This window comes from Dipodomys merriami, unplaced genomic scaffold (assembly GCF_024711535.1).
Source record: "Dipodomys merriami isolate MVZ:Mamm:240054 unplaced genomic scaffold, mDipMer1.0.p SCAF_30, whole genome shotgun sequence".
Taxonomy (NCBI): domain Eukaryota; kingdom Metazoa; phylum Chordata; class Mammalia; order Rodentia; family Heteromyidae; genus Dipodomys; species Dipodomys merriami.
This window is the reverse complement of record NW_027204493.1, coordinates 4,610,532-4,626,991: the sequence shown is the minus strand read 5'-3', so window position 1 is coordinate 4,626,991 and position 16,460 is coordinate 4,610,532. Positions and strand designations below refer to the sequence as shown.

Below are 16,460 nucleotides of genomic sequence, written 5' to 3'. Positions count from 1 at the left end.
TTTTATATAAAATTATATATATATGTAAAAGTTGGTTGTTTCAATGGTGACTGAGTTACAGTACATTAGATTGTAGATTGTAAACTTCTCGATCACAAGGATCATGTTGAGTTTTTCAATTTTGTTTTGTTTTCAGGCTTAGAATCCCCAGGAATTAGCGGTAATCGACTTTCCTCACAGCCCTACTTGTTATATACATTATCACGTACCAAAGTGTTGGGTTTTTTTTTTTTTTATGTACTTTATAACATGTTCCTTAAATAGTTTAGGAAAGTCAAGAAAATTACTTTGGGGGGGTATTCTGAGTTATTTTATAATCTGTTAAAGACACTGCAGCATTTCTGGATTGTTCTTTTCCAAGGAGGTATATATATAAATTCAGCAGTATCTAGAGAAAAAGATATATGTGAGTTAACATATATTTCTAATGATTGCATAACAAGAAACTCTTGGATATATGAAATGACTAGGAATGTGTCTGAAAGGGTTTTTTGGTTTTTGGTTTTTTTTTTGCTAGTCCTGGGACTTGAACTCAGGGCCTGGGTTCTGTCCTTCAGCCTCTCTGTGCTTAAGCCCAGGGCTATACCACTTGAGTCACAGCACAACATCTAGCTTTTTCTCTTAATGTGGTACTAAGGAATTGAACTCAGGGCTTCTTGAATGCTAGGTAAGCACTCTACCCTAACCCACATTCCCAGGCATGAATGGCCTATTTTATCAGAACATTCTAGGAAGAGTTAGTACCATTTTTGTGTGTCTGTGTCTATGTGCTCTGTCCTGAGGCTTGAACACAGGCTCCATCCTAGGCTCTATCTATGGGCTCTGTCTATTCTTTTACTAGTGGCCCTCTCCCATTTGAACCATAGCTCTACTTCTGTCTTTTTTTTTTTTTTTTTGGTGGGTCGTGGGGCTTGAACTCTGGACTTGGGTGCTGTCCCTGTGCTTTTCAGCTCAAGAAGAGTGCTCTACCGCTTAAGCCACAGTGCCACTTCTGGTGGTTTATTGGAAATAAGAGTCTCACAGACTTTCTTGCCTGGGCTGGCTTTGAACTTCCTGAGTAGCTAGGATTACAGGCTTGAGCCACCGGGCCCGGCTGGTTTTTTGGTTTATTGGTGATAAGAATCTCATGGCCTTTCTTGTTTGTCTCGCTTCAAACCACAATCCTCAGATCTCAGCCTCCCTAGTAGCTAGGATTATAGGCATGAACCACTAGAATCTAGCCCATTTTTTATTATTAATTCATATTATTTTTGCAGTACTGAGTATTGAACTTGTATTATCAGAGGTATACATTCTATTTTGTAATTTTCACCCCTTCCCACTTTTATGATCTTTTAAAATTTAATATTATGATGTTTTTAAATGTCAAACAATTTTCATTTTAAAATATCCTTTAAAAATACCTGTTCATAACAATGCTCAATAGGAAGTGTACTCATTACCTTACTCATGTAATTGTAACCCTCTGTATAGTATCTTTACAATAAAAAATAAAAATATATATAAAAAATAAAAATACCTGTTCAGTTCAGGTTCCAGTGGCTCATATCTGTAATCCTAAGTGTTCAGGAGGCTAAGATCTGAAGATCACAGTTTGAAGCCAGCCCAGACAGGAAAGTCCATGAGACTCTTACCTCCTATTAACCACCAAAAAGCTGGAAGTAGAATTGTGGTTAAAGTAGTAGAACTATTAGCCTTGAGCAAAAAAAAAAAAAAACAAAACAAAAAAAAAACTCAGGGACAATTCTCAGGATCTGAGTCAAGCCCAGAGACCAGCACGAAAAAGGAAGAAGAAGGAGGAGGAGGAGGAGGAAGACGAAGAGGAGGAGGAAGAGTAGGAGGAGGAGGAAGAGAAGCAGGAGGAGGAGAAGGAGAAGGAAAGATGAAGAAAATACTTATAGAAACTTTCCCCCATTACTGTACATTTTATGTTTTTGCTCCATATGTACTGCTTCAGAAGTGCTGACTAAATATTTGTGAGCATTATAATTATTTAGGAAAAGTCTCCAAAATAAGTTTATTGGATCAAAGATCACAGCTTCAGTCCTTAATCCCTGTTGTCAGGTTGTCCTCCAGAAACTTTCACTACTTTCACTAGCTATATGGCAGGAAAGTCCCGTGAGAGAAGAGTCTCGCACTTCCTGCCTGGGTTGGCTGCAATCCTCAGATCTCAGCCTCTTGAGTAGCTAGGATTACAGGTGTGAGCTGCCAGCACCCAGCTTGGGTATGACTTTTTAGATGGTTGGATAGTTATTTTTCCAACAATTCTGCCCTCGCATGATTAGCTTTCAGGATAAATTGACATACAAACATTCATGATTTAATTTTTAATGGTTCCTGTTTAAAATACATTCCTCATGTACTTGTCTAGTTAGGGTCCTGTGACTAACTCACCAGGTTTGAGATCTCCCTTGGAGGACCTGCAGGTCTCAGAATACAGGAGTAGTTGTGCTCAGTGAAAGAAGTCATAGAGGAATCTGCAAAGGGAAAAGTGCATGCATAAAGCCTGGAGGAACTCAGGCTCCCTCTCTCATTGGAGAAAAGCAGGATGTGCTTGGTTTTCCTGGAGAAGAGTTGTAAGAACAATTGAGATGACACTGCTCAGGGTTTTTTTGTTTGTTTGTTTTTTGTTTTGCCACTCCTGGGGCTTGAACTCAGCTTCTTTTGCTCAAGCCTAGCACTTTACTATTTGAGTCACAGTGCCATTTCTGGCCTTTTCTGTTTATGTGGTACTGAGGAATTGAACCCAGGGGTTCATGCATGCTAGACACTCCACCACTAAGCCACATTCTATCAGCCCCTTCTGTCCAGCTCATACCCAAATGCCATAATCTAAGAAGAAAATGTTTTCAGCATGTCCATTTATTTTTTTTGCTTTATTTATCTTTCTTTCTTTCTTTTTTTTTTTTGGTCCGGTCGTGGGGCACTGTCCCTCAGCTCTTCAGCTCAAGGCTAGCGCTCTACCACTTGAGCCACAGCGCCACTTCCGGCTTTTTTCTTTTTGCTTATGTGGTGCTGAGGAATCGAACCCAGGGCCTCAGGCATGCAAGGCAAGTGCTCTACCACTGAGCCACCTTCCCAGCCCCCTTTCTTTCTTTCTTCCTTCCTTCTTTCCTTCCTTCCTTCCTTCTCTCCCTCCCTCCTTCCTTCCTCTCTCCTTACTTTTTCCTTCTTTCCTTTTTCCCTCCCTCCTTCCTTCTTTCCTTTTCTCTTCCTCCCCTATTTTGTCCCTTCCTTGTCCTTCTTTTCTTCCTACCCTTCTTCTTTCCCTTCCTCCCTCCCTTCTTTCATTTTTTCTTTCTCCAAGTAATGTAGTCTCAGTGAGCAGTTCTTACTTAACATGGCAGAAATCCCCAAATCCAATTTCTGAGGTGTCAGCTAAAGGTCAGCCTAATAAGCAGACATTTCAAAAAGTTAGGCTTATTATATTAACTCTCTTCACATCTATTTTATAAAAGTCATCATGTATTTGTATGTATGTGTATTTATGATTTAATTTTTATTGTATAAGGCTACCATTACTAAGAGCATTGTACTATGTTCAGAATTTAAACCTTACCCCTCCCACTTTTTGATGTCTGTTCCAGGGCTCAGCTTTCATGTTCATGGCTGGCAGGTACCCTACCACTTGAGCCATACCTACAATCATGCATTTTGCTGGCTAATTGAACATGGAGTCTTTTCTGAGTGGGCTGACTTTAATTATGATCCTGAAAGTCTCACCCTCCTGAGTAGGCTAGTTTAGTGCCCAGCTAACCATTATTCCTTTTTATTGGGCTAGGAATGCATCCAGGGCCTTTCACATAACAGACTGATGTTTTTCTACTGAGCTGCATCCCCAATCCTAGAATTACTTTCCAATTTTCTTATTAATTTATTGTTATTATTGGTGTGGTGGTTGAATCTGGGTCTTGAGCTTGTTAATGAGCATGCATTCTGAACCACATACTTTGCTCAACCCCAGAATTTTTTTTGGGGGGGTGGGCGGAGTTTGATCATAGGGCTTGAACTCTAGGCCTGGGTGCTGTCCCTCAGTTCTTTAGTTCAAGGCAAGCACTCTACAACTTGAACCTCAGCGCCACCTCTGGTTTTCTGGTGGTTAATTGGAGATAAGAGTTTCATGGACTTTCCTCGTGATCAGGCTTTGAACCGCAATCCTTAGATCTCAGCCTCCTAAGTAGTTCGGATTATAGTTTGAGCCACCAGTACTGTGATGGAGGGAAGTCACAAAAAAAATTCTGAACCAGGTACTGGTGGCTCTACCTTCTGTTCTTTTTCCCTTGCCCTACACGTTCTTGCCATGACCTCCTCAAAGAATTTTACAGTAGTACAGCACTGTAACTAATGGGCATAAATCCTCCGATCTTATACTATTGAAAAAGCATTAAGAAGCTCTGTTTTATCACTTTTTGCTAAGAGCAAGTGACTTATCACTGCTTTGGTGATTTTTTTTCAGATGAATCTTTGTAGTGAGTCCCAAGTCTGTCATGGAAGTATTATTTTGTAAAGTTTTTATTATACAAACAAACCTCTTAAAAGTTGTGAACTTGGAAGTGGCGCTGTGGCTCAAGTGGTAGAGCGCTCGCCTTGAGCTGAAGAGCTGAGGGACAGCGCCCAAGTCCAGAGTTAAAGCCCCATGACCGACAAAAAAAAAAAAAAAAAAAAGTTGTGAACTGTATATGCTTATAATTGCAAATGAATTATTTCTGTTCTTACTGTTTTCAAGAAGAACTATTATAACTTTTATGGACCACAACTGCTTCTATCAAAAAGAAATTTTAGTTTTACTTTTTTTCCTATATAATGAACTTGAATATTCCTGCTTTTTGATAGTTTCATCAGGACTTGCTTTGGTCCTGTGCTATGTTCCTTAGATCCTGAGAAGTCTCATGAGTTTGCCTGGATTGGAAATGTCAACCCTGAGGCTGCAGTAAGAGTTGTCCGGTCTATGGCTCGCTTCATGGCCTCCTATTTCACCAATCAGCTGCTCTGCATTTTGCCACCTCACAGTGTGAATGTTCTTCCTCCACTTCACACCAAAACAGGTAAAGTGTGGTAAGAGAAGAATTCCTGCCTTGCCTTTTGCACATATGTTTAAAGATATTTTTTTTTCCTTGTTGGACGTGGGGCTTGAACTCTGGGCCTGGGCGCTGTTCCTGAGCTCTTCAGCTCAAGGATAGTGCTCTACCACTTGAGCCACAGTGCCGCTTCTGGTTTTCTGGTGGTTTTTTGGAGATAAGGGTCTCACGGACTATCCTGCCTGGAATAGCTTTGAACTATGATCCTCAGATCTCAGCCTCTCAAACTGGCCTCAGACATGAGCCACTGGTGCCCTGCTAAAGAAATTCTTTTATGGAAGGTATACTGTTACAGCATGTACCACCATGCTCAACCAAAATGGGTGTCTTTTTTTTTTTTTTTTGGCAGTACCATGATTTGAATTGAAGGCTTTATGCTTTTGCTAGGCAAGCATTTTACCACTTAAACCCCTTTTTTTGTGTGTGTGGTCATTTTTGAGATTATGTCTTACTTTAGGTCTGTACTATGACCCTCCTATTTCTACTTTACTTCATGTCTAGAGCAGCAGGCATGTACCACTGGCCCTGGCCATTGTGCTTCCCATAAAGCTGGGATGACAGGAATATGCTACCAACCCCAGTGATTGGTTGAGATACACTTTCATGAAAACTTTCCTTCTGGATGTCCTTGAACTGTGACCCTCCAGATCTCTGCCTCCCAAGTAACTTGGATTATAGGATTAAGTCACTGTGCTCAACTTCAAACTGTATTTATTTATTTATTTTTGGCTGGTCTTGTGGTCTGAACTCTGGGCCTGGGCACTGTTCCTCAGCATTTAAGCTCAAGGGTAGCACTCTACCACTTGAGCCACAGTGCCACTTATGGCTTTTTCTGCTTATGTGGTGCTGAGGAATTGAACCCAGGGCCTCATGCATGCAAGGCAAGCACTCTACCACTGAGCCACCTTCTCAGCCCCTCAAACTGTATTTTTAAAATAACATTTCTGTCATATTCCAAGTTGCTTCAAATTACTGTAATTAAAAAAAAGGCCAGACTAGAATCTTGTCATTTATTCAGAGATTTTAATAAAGATCATTCTTTTCAGGTTTTTTTTTTTTGGGGGGGGGTTCTGGTCGTGGGGCCTGAACTCTGGGCCTGGGCGCTGTCCCTCAGCTCTTCAGCTCAAGGCTAGTGCTCTACCACTTGAGCCACAGCGCCACTTCTGGCTTTTTTCTTTTTGCTTATGTGGTGCTGAGGAATCAAACCCAGGGCCTCAAGCATGCAAGGCAAGCGCTCTACCACTGAGCTACCTTCCCAGCCCCCATACTTTTCAGTTTTATTGGTTGGTTTTTTTTTTCTTTTTGGCAGTACTGGGGTTTGAATTCAGGACCTTGCTATACGTCAGCCCTTTTTTGTTTTAGTTATTTTTTAGATAATGTCTCTCTCTCTCTCTCTCTCTCTCTCTCTCTCTCTCTCTCTCTCTCTCTCTCTCTCTCTCTCTCTCTCTCTCTCTCTCTCTCTCTCCCTCTTTTTTGAAGTGGCTTCTGACCATGATCCTCCAACATATGCCTCCCATGTAGATGAGCTTGTACCACCATGCCTAGCTTATTTGTTGAGATGACATCTCACAACTTTTTTGTGAGGATGGCCTAAAATCACTATCCTTAATATTTCTGTCTCTCTATTGACTGGCAGTGTGTGTGTGTGTGTGTGTGTGTGTGTGTGTGTGTGTGTGTGTGTGTGTGTGTGTGTGTGTGTGTGTGTGTGTGTGTGTGTGTGTGTGTGTGTGTGTGTGTGTGTGTGTGTGTGTGTGTGTGTGTGTGTGTGTGTGTGTGTTATTTTGTTTCAGTATTATTGAGGCTAGTCTCTAACTTTTAAACCCAAGAATCCTGTCTTAGTCTCCTGAGTCTCTGGGATTACAGGTGTGAGCCATTGCTCCCAGCAAAAACTTTTCCTTTCAGTTTTTAGTGATGCTGGGAATAAATCTAGGGCCTGACATATGCCAACCAAGAGCTCTATCATTGATCTACCTCCTCTATTTTTCTTTTTTCTTTTTTTTTTTGTCGGTCGTGGGGCTTGAACTCTGGGCCTGAGCACTGTCCCTCAGCTCTTCAGCTCAAGGCGAGCGCTCTACCACTTGAGTTACAGCGCCACTTCCGGTTTTCTGGTGGTTTATTGGAGATAGGAGTCTCACGGTCTCTCCTGCCCGGGCTGGCTTTGAACCGCGATCCTCAGATCTCAGCCTCCTGAGTAGCTAGGATTACAGGCGTGAGCCACCGGCGCCCGGCCCTCCTCTATTTTTCAATGAATACTAATGTACCAAACACTTTATATGTTTGATTAATCCACACAGTTTTAGTGCATGTGTATGTGCTGGTAATAGGGCTTGAACTCAGCCTCATGCTCTTTGTTGGCTTTTTCCGTACAGGCTGGCATTCTTCATTTGAGCCACATTTCTACTCCTCTGCAGGCTTTTTGCTTTTAATTGTATTATTCTGTGGGTAAAAATTCAGATAAAATGCTCTATCTTCCCTCTAAGTTACATGATCTAGTATGAAAACAGACATGTATGTCAGAGCAGTTGACAGTAATAAATTGTGCATTCTGACAGTGTATATTTATTTATGTGTATACTCTATCACAAATATCTCTTTAAAATTTACTTATATATAAAACACATTTTTTTCTATTCCTGTTTTTATTTTTTTAAAAACTGGCATTTAGTTGGGTGCTGGTGCCACATGCCTGTAACCCCATCTACTCATGAAGCTGAGATCTGAGGATTGAACTTTCAGCAAAGTCCCTGAGATTCTTTTTCTTTTTCTTTTTTAAATGCGTTTTTTTAATTGTGAAAATAGTATACAGAAGGGTTACAGTTACATGAGTAAGGTAATGAGTACATTTCCTATCAAGCATTGTTACCTCCTCCTTTGTTTTTCCCCTACCATCCCTTCCCTCCCCACTTCCCCAACTCCTCCCTCCCTCCTCCCCCCACAAGTTATAAAGTTTGTTTTCAACATAATGTCTTATACATCTCATTGTTACAATGGGTCAAACTGTATCCTTATATAAGCATTTTGCTTTTTCTCTTCCCCTCCCCAAATTAGAAAAGTCTAAGATGCAGGGCACTGGAATCAAATAGAGTGAAAACAGGATATACCATGGGGGAAGATCATACAAAAGAAACAAAAAAAATCACATAGTACGTTATAAGTATGTTAAAAACAATAGCAAGAAAAAACCCACTATGTCCCTGTCTTGGAGTTCATTTCACTTAACATCATCTTATCTGGTCATATGTACATAGCTTTTGCTCTTTTCTGCTTGTCTTAGACATATACTAGTTATTGCAAATAAGGGAAACTATGGGACCTATGTTTCTTTGGGCCTGGCTTACTTCACTTAATATAATTTTTTCCAAGTCTTTCCAATTTGCTAACACATTGGGCAATAGATGGAGGCATAGAATTCCATTGTGTATATACACCACATTTTCTTGATCCATTCATCTACTGAGGGACATCTGGGTTGGTTCCATATCTTAGCTATGGTAAATAATGCTGCAATAAACATAGTTGTGCTGGTAGCTTTAGTATAGCCTTGTTTTTGATCGTTTGGGTAAATTCCCAAAAATGGGATTGCTGGGTCATAGGAGAGCTCTATGTGGAGTCTTTTGAGAAACCTCCATACTGCTTTCCAAAGTAGTACCTGAGATTCTTATCTCTAGTTAACCACCAAAAAAACCCAGAAGTTGTTGAATACTAGTCTTGAGCAAAAAAGTTCAAGGACAGTGCTCAGGCCCTGAGTTCAAGCCTTAGATGGCACACACACACAAATAATACTGGCATTTGTTTCACTAATGAGATACTTTTTAACAAAAACTATTCTAGGATGTAGTGTTATTTCACCTTATTTTGTATGTATCTGCCTTGTGGCTTTGTGTGGAACATACTAACTAAAGAGATAACTATACATGGTAAATATACCATATAAGACTGCATGAGTTTGGATATATGTCTGTAATTGTAATGTCCATTTTCTTTAACTTACTCACAGAGCAGGCCCTTCGACTCATTCCTCTTCAGCACGCTAAGGTGGCCAGTGTTGTTAGAGATCAGAGTCTCTCAAATGTGTGGACAGTTGAATATGCCCTTGAATTATTATTGATTGGTGGCCTGATTCCAGAGGCTGTGTGGCTGGCACACAAACTTGGAGACTGGAAGACATCTGTTTCAATTGGAGTGGCCTTCCAACTGTTCTGTAATGATGATAAAAATTCCATGAGGTATGTATTTTTAATTTTTTTTTTCACATCAGTTCAAGGATTCAAACTTAGGGCTTTGAGCTCCCACTTGGATTTTTCACTCATGGATGACACTCTACTGCTTGAGTCTCTCAAGCTTTTCTGTCTGGGATGGTTTCAAATCATCTTAATCTCCTGAGTAGCTAGGATTGCTAACATGAGCCACTGGCACTCAGCTCGAGGAATGTATTTTTAAAGCAAGCTTAAGATATGGTATAATAGTGTCATTTAAAGTATTTTATGTTTCTCCTGTTTGTAGTCGCGTATGTGGATTTTTTTAGGTCACCGTTTTCCTATAGAACTTTCTTCAGTGTTTTGTGCTTGGTGTGCATTGTGGATGCCAGTAGCTATAAGTAAAACAGCATTCAAAATGTGCCTAGGGAGACCAAGAAGTTACATTTCCAAGTTAATTTTAATTAAACTTAAATATATATCTGCTATCAATGTGTTGGATAGTATGCACCAGTAGCTTACATTTTAAAATATTTATTTAGCATACCTATGTGTTAGTAATGTTCTTAAAGAGCACATGATCAGTGGGAGAGTTAATCCCAGACAGGATATTTGTTGTTGTTGTTGATGTTGTTGGGGTTTCTTTTGGTGCCAGTCCTAGGGCTTCAACTCAGGACCTGACCCTGAACTTTTGTGCCTAAAGCTTGAGCTCTACCACTTGAGCCACAGCTCCACTTCTGTCCTCTTTGGTCCTTAATTGGAGATAAGATTCTCATAGACTTTTCAGCTCCAGTTGGCTTTGAACAGATCCTCAGATCTCAGCTCACTGAATAGCTAGGATTACAGGCCCAAGCCACTGATATCTGGCTAATGTTTGCTTCTTTTTAATGTAGGGTGAATAAAACAAGTAAGCTTCATAGTTTCTTAATTTTTCATATTTAGTTCTTGATGGGTGAAATCCTTTTTTCAAAATTTAGATTCATTTCTCTTAATTTAATGTCTCATTTCAGGTCTAAGAAAAAGGATGTGAACCTACCATTAAAAATGACCCCAGCACAGATTTTCCAGGAAAAATTGCAGTGTTTTTTAGGTCAGCCAGCCTCTTTGGAAGCAAAAAATGAAATTAGGTCAAAATATAAACAGTTTACAGGTTTGTTACCTTCATAAGTGTCTGACATATATATCAGGTTAATAGAAACTTTATGATATTATATTTATACTTATAAGTATAAATAATATTAGCATGTTGAAAGAAGTTTATAAAAAATATAAAGATGATATTGGTAATTAATCATAGGAGAATCTAAAATTGAACCCAGAACAAAACAGTGTGAATGATTTTCTATCCCTTTTAATACTGATGATGATGATGATGACAATGATGATGATGGCAATGATGACTTTGAGACAGGGCCTTGCTTTGTAGCCCAGTCTGGCCTTGAACTTGAGATCTTTCTTGTCCTAGACGTCTAAGTGTTAAGATTACAGATATAGCCAGGTGCCTGTGGACCACACCTGTAATTCTAGCTGCTCAGGAATCTGAGATCTGAGGATAGTGGTTCAAAGCCAGCCTGGGCAGAAAAGTCCCCATGAGACTCTTTTCTCCACTTAACCACTCAAAAATTGAAAGTGGCACTGTGGCTCAAAGTGGTAGAGCACTAGCCTTAAGCAAAAGAGTTCAGGGACAGCTCCCAGGCTATAGGTATACACCATCATACCTCACTTGATCACTTAAATTTTGTTTTGCTCCAGTACCTTGGTTTGAACTGAGGATCTTACACTTGCTTGCCTGATTGGTGCTCTACCATGCTCCAGCCCCACTTCTGGTTATTTTGGAGCTGGCATCTACTGAACAGTTCTGCCTGGGCTAACTTTGAACCTCAGTCCTCCAGATTTTAGCTTCTTTAGTCACCATTGCCTGGATTTGATGGTTTATAACTTGGTGTATGTGTACTGCAGCTTTAAATCAGGGCTTCATGCTCTACCACTTGAGTCGCATCTCCACTTCTGGATTTTTACTAATTAGTTGGAGAAGAGTCTCTAGGATTTCTCTGCCAGGGATAGTTTTGAATCCTGATCCTTATATTTGAACCTCCTTAGTAGTTAGAATTATAGGCATGAGCCACTGGTGCCTGGCTAATTGCTTATAAATTAAAATAAGAGGCTAGTTCATAAATTTTTTTGTCTATAAGCTTGATGTTTTACATTTCAACCATTACTCAGTGTGCAAATTTTTTGGTTCTTCTTTTTCTTTGAGGCAATATTTCATGATGTAGTATGTAATGATTTTGACCTTATTATATAGCCTACTGTTCTCAAACTTGCAATTTTTTTGCCTCAGATTCTGGTGTGCTAGGATTATGGGTATGCACCATTACACCTGGCTTAATTTTACCACATTTGATGTCTGGTAGATCCCATTGAAGAGGAAGATGCTAATCTGCTTTTTGGGTCAGTTCAAGAAGTTCTGAAGGCATCAGTCATGGCTGATGCAGACATTCTTTCAGAGACACTTCAGCTTCTGATAGACTCTGCCAAGCAGTTCAGTAAGAGACTGTGGGGCTTAGTGCCTGTCACCTTGTATCTTCCAGCTCCTCCGCTCTATTGTCCCCAGCCAGCTGTTCTTAGTGAGGTAAGATTAGTGCATTATTTGTTTAATTAATTTAAAGTTGGTTTTGTCCATTAAAAATACTCAGCCTGATAACAATTATCATATTAAAATGCAAGCTCTGAAGTCAAATTGTTGGTTTCTCAGTGTGGCTATTATATTTCAAGTTTACTAATTAAGTAGCCGGTGAATAATATAATGACAGTTAACACACTGAACTACTCACAAATTCCTGAATTTTAAATATAGATGTTATATTTGTTTTTTTTTTTTTTTGGGGGGGGGGTCCGGTCATGGGGCCTGAACTCTGGGCCTGGGCACTGTCCCTCAGCTCTTCAGCTCAGGGCTAGCACTCTACCACTTGAGCCACAGCGCCACTTCTGGCTTTTTTTCTTTTTACTTATGTGGTGCTGAGGAATCGAACCCAGGGCCTCAGGCATGCAAGGCAAGCGCTCTACCACTGAGCCACCTTCCCAGCCCCATAGATGTTATATTTGTATTAGAGTTACATTAAATAGATGATTGTTCTGTTGTCCTTAGGAACATGGTGATGATCTCCTTTTGAAAGCTGAAAAAGATAATCGGCAAAAGGTGTCTGGAATCCTGCAGCGTATTCTCTTGCTATTCCGAGCAGCTCGGTGTTCATTTCCCGTAGCACAGTGGTACATCTTGCAGCTGAGATGGGCAAGAAAAGTCATGCAGAAGGTATGGAAATGTCTTAGTCATGTGTTGTATTAAACAGCTGACATATGCTAGTATTTATACTATAAAAACACTTTCCAAGAAGTCCTGTGCTATGAATTAATAAATTTCAAGCTATTAATACTAAATAACTATATATAGAGTCTGTCTTTCTGCTAAGAGCTAAGGTTTATGGACTGGGTCTTCAAGCTAGTCCTACCCTGGCTAGAAGTATGTCATCTACTCAGTTAACTTCTGGGAACTACACTTACTTTTTTTCCCCCATCATCACTGAGATTTCCTCTTCCTTTGGTTTATCTCTGTTCTAAGGGGACATTGGTGAGTCCAAAGCATGGGAAGGCATTGTGAGTTCTGGCGGTTTCCTGTTAGGGCTCCTCTTGCTATCTTCAAAGATGTGCAATTCACTTTGATTCTGGGCCTGACATCCTCTTTTATCCTGATTTCTACTAACCTGTAGATGAATTTTTACCTGTTTTCCACCCAGGTGGACATCAGATATGACACCTTATCTATCTAAAAGTCCTTTTTTTTTTTTTGGTCTGTCGTGGGGCTTGAACTTGGCCTGGGCACTTTCCCTGAGCTCTTCAGCTCAAGGCTAGCCTTCTACCACTTGAGTCACAGAGTCACTTCTGGTTTTCTGGTAGTGTATTGGAGATAAGAATCTCATGGACTTTCCTGCCTGGGCTGGCTTTGGACCACTATCCTCAGATCTCAGCCTCCTGAGTAGCTAGGATTAGGTTTGAGCCACCAGCGCCCTGCTTGAAAGTCCTTTCTTACCAGGTATTTATTTTCATTTTCATTTTTGTTTTTTGGAGTGCTGGTATAGGGGTTTGAATTAAGGATATCTGGCTCTTATTTGGCTTTTTGCTGAAGGCTGGTGCTCTGCCACTTGAGGTATATATTCACTTCTAGTTTTTTGCTGGGTAATCAGAGATAGGAGTCTTGGGGGATTTCTCTGCCCTAGCTGGCTTTGAACTTCATTCCTCAGATCTCAGCCTTTAAGGAGGCTGAGATTATAGACATTTGTCACCAGCCCCTAGCTCCTCTTATCTCTTTTGAAATATAATCTAGTGAATTTGTTGAATTTGATTTGTGAGGTAAGTTCCTGAAAGTACAGCTTACTTTCACAGATATTTTCCTTACATAGCAGAGGAAAAATGTGTTTTCCATTTGTGGTTCATCTTAACTTTCTTATTCTTTCATAGTTGTCTTTAAAAATATTTCACTAATATGTAACCCCTCTGTACAGTATTTTCACAATAAAAAAAATTTCACTAATAATTCTGTTGTTCTTTTACTTTCAGATTCGAGTGAAAGGGTCCCTTCCTTCAATGAGCTCTTTCCCGGAGTCCTTACTTAACTACTGTAAAGGAGGCGTAGCATTCTATACACCTGGAGCATCTGGAGACCACAAGCTTGATGAGGTTTCCATTAGAACAATAGGTTTGTTAGAAATAAACTATTGGCCTAGAAATTAGCCTAAACACAAAAAAAATATATGTTGTTTTTCATTTTACTGGGGAAAGTTTCTAAGTAATTGAGATTCTTGGTTCAAAGCTAGCCCAGACAGAAAAGTCCATGAGACTATTATCTCCTGTTAACCAACAAATAGCTGGAAGTGCAGATGTGGCTGAATTGATTGAGCACCAACTTTGAGTGAAAAATGATCATGAAGAATACTTTGCCCTAAGTTCAAGCCCCAAGGTACATTTTAGTCAGAACCATGATCCTCAGATCTCAGCTTCCTGATTAGCTAAGATTACAGGTTTGAACTACTGGCACCCAGCTTATAACACCCTCTTACATCATCTCTCTGTATCTGTCTCTTTTTCTCTCTCCATCTGTCTCTCTGTCTGTCTCTCTCTCTCTCTCTGCCTCTTTCTCTCCCTCTCCCCCATCTCTCTCTCTCTGTCCATCTCTGTCTCTGTCTCTGTCTCTCTCCCTCTCTCCCTCCTATCTCTTCTTCCTTCCCTTCTTTTTTTCCTTCCTATAGGCTTAAACTCAGGGCCTCTTCTTCTCACTTGTTTTTCTTACTCATAGCTGATGTCCTCTACTTGAACCACACCTCCAGTCTGGCATTTGTCTGGTTCATTGGAGACAGAGTCCAACAGACTTTTCTGCGCATGTTGGCTTTGAATCTTAGTTCTTCAGGTCCTGGTGTCCCAACTTGCTGAATGGTCACTGACACCCATCTTGCTAATTTCTGTTGTATTCATTTTTCAAAAATGATTGAAACCTACTGTACTGATTTTAGAATCTACTATTTTATAATAGATTATAATCTACAGTTTGGGTAACACAAAAAATAAGCAATGCCATTTAGCTACCCAGTAGCTTCTTAGATCTTAGAGTGTTGCTGTACTTTGCCTTATTGACTCCTAGCCTTAGTTCTGTCCCAGTATGCCTGAGAGTACATCCACCAATGAAGGAACCTTCTCAAAAGAATGGGCCGTTGGGGGCTGGGAAAGTGGCTCAGTGGTAGAGCACTTGCCTTGCATGCATGAAGCCCTGGGTTCGATTCCTCAGCACCACATAAGCAAAAAGAAAAAAGCTGAAGTGGCGCTGTGGCTTAAGTGGTAGAGCACTAGCCTTGAGCTGAAGAGCTGAGGGACAGCGCCCAGGCCCAGAGTTCAGGCCCCACGACCGGACCCAAAAAAAAAAAAAAGAATGGGCTGTGCTTTGCTGGTAGAACCTATCAGAGTCTACTGCGTAGGCTTAGGGTATAGTACAAAAATGCCTATGGGTGCCCTTGATAGTCTCCAAGGGGTATATACCCCCTGCTCTCCCTTTTTGGGATGATAGGATTTGTAGAAAATCTGTTTTATCATCAGTTTCCATAACATCAAATAGTATTTTCTGGCTTTGTAATAATTTGTTTAAAGTATATTAAATAGCTTTCTTTAAAAAAAATGAAAATACTAACCACTACTACAGAGGTCAGTTTGCTATAAAAACTGGGCTCATTTAAGAATTAAGGCTTAGGACTGGGAATATGCCTTAGTGGTAGAGTGCTTGCCTAGCATCCATGAAACCCTGGGTTCAATTCCTCACTATTACATAAACAGAAAAAGCCAGAAGTGGTGCTATGGCTCTAGTGGTTGAGTGCTAGCCTTGAGCAAATGAAGCTCAAGGACAGTACCAGGTTCTGAGTTCAAGCCCCAAGACTGGCAAAAAAAAAAAAAAAGGCTTAAATGAATGACAAATTTTAGGCAATTGCTTTTTTCCTGTTAACCATGCAAGAGTGGAGAGAAAATATATTTTATTTAATTGATCAGTTATAATAAGGAAAATTAAATTTAAGATGAACAGATCAATTGAAACATGTTTGGCTAGCCCATGTAAGCCTGTGTATTATTGGGTTAAAACATGATGTTCCATTTAATGGAATACTGTGTTGATGATAAAAACAGTATGTTTCTATCACCACTGTAAGACAATATATAAGATGTATTAGGTTAAAGAAAGGTTAGTTGTAAAGTGACATATATGGTATGAGTTTATGTCTTCTGTGTATTCTCCTCCTCCCTCCCCCAGTGCTGGAAATTGAGCCCATGATCTTACATGTGCTAAGCACGCACCACACCACTGAGCCCATATGTGCATTTAATATTGTTAGTATTAAATTATTAGTATTATTATATTAATATTATTAAATTATAGTATTATAGTATTATATATTATATAAATTATAGTATTATTAAATTATAGTATTATTAGTATTATTGTTAGTATTAAAATTTTAAACATAAATGCATAGCAGTAAGTGTTTTTCAGGGCTGGAATTGTAGCATAGCATTTGCCTAACATGCACAAGACCCTGGGTCCTATTCCCAACAGCAAGAACATAAATGAGTGATTTTCTGAATCAAATATACA

The 16,460-nt window shown here is 39.8% G+C and overlaps 1 protein-coding gene across 8 annotated transcripts in view; it reads left to right on the top strand.

Moving 5' to 3' along the window:
- The window catches only part of Cplane1 (ciliogenesis and planar polarity effector complex subunit 1), a 99,705-nt gene that overhangs the window by 25,311 nt on the left and 57,934 nt on the right, over positions 1–16,460 (top strand). For 7 of the 8 annotated variants that reach the window (XM_070041046.1, XM_070041045.1, XM_070041052.1 and 4 more), the window contains 6 exons: positions 4,875–5,045; positions 9,076–9,304; positions 10,285–10,424; positions 11,689–11,906; positions 12,423–12,587; positions 13,889–14,027. In XM_070041046.1, the coding sequence (XP_069897147.1) occupies positions 4,875–5,045; positions 9,076–9,304; positions 10,285–10,424; positions 11,689–11,906; positions 12,423–12,587; positions 13,889–14,027 (1,062 nt within the window). The remainder of the gene's footprint in view (positions 1–4,874; positions 5,046–9,075; positions 9,305–10,284; positions 10,425–11,688; positions 11,907–12,422; positions 12,588–13,888; positions 14,028–16,460) is intronic. The other variant, XM_070041051.1, reaches the window with a different exon arrangement.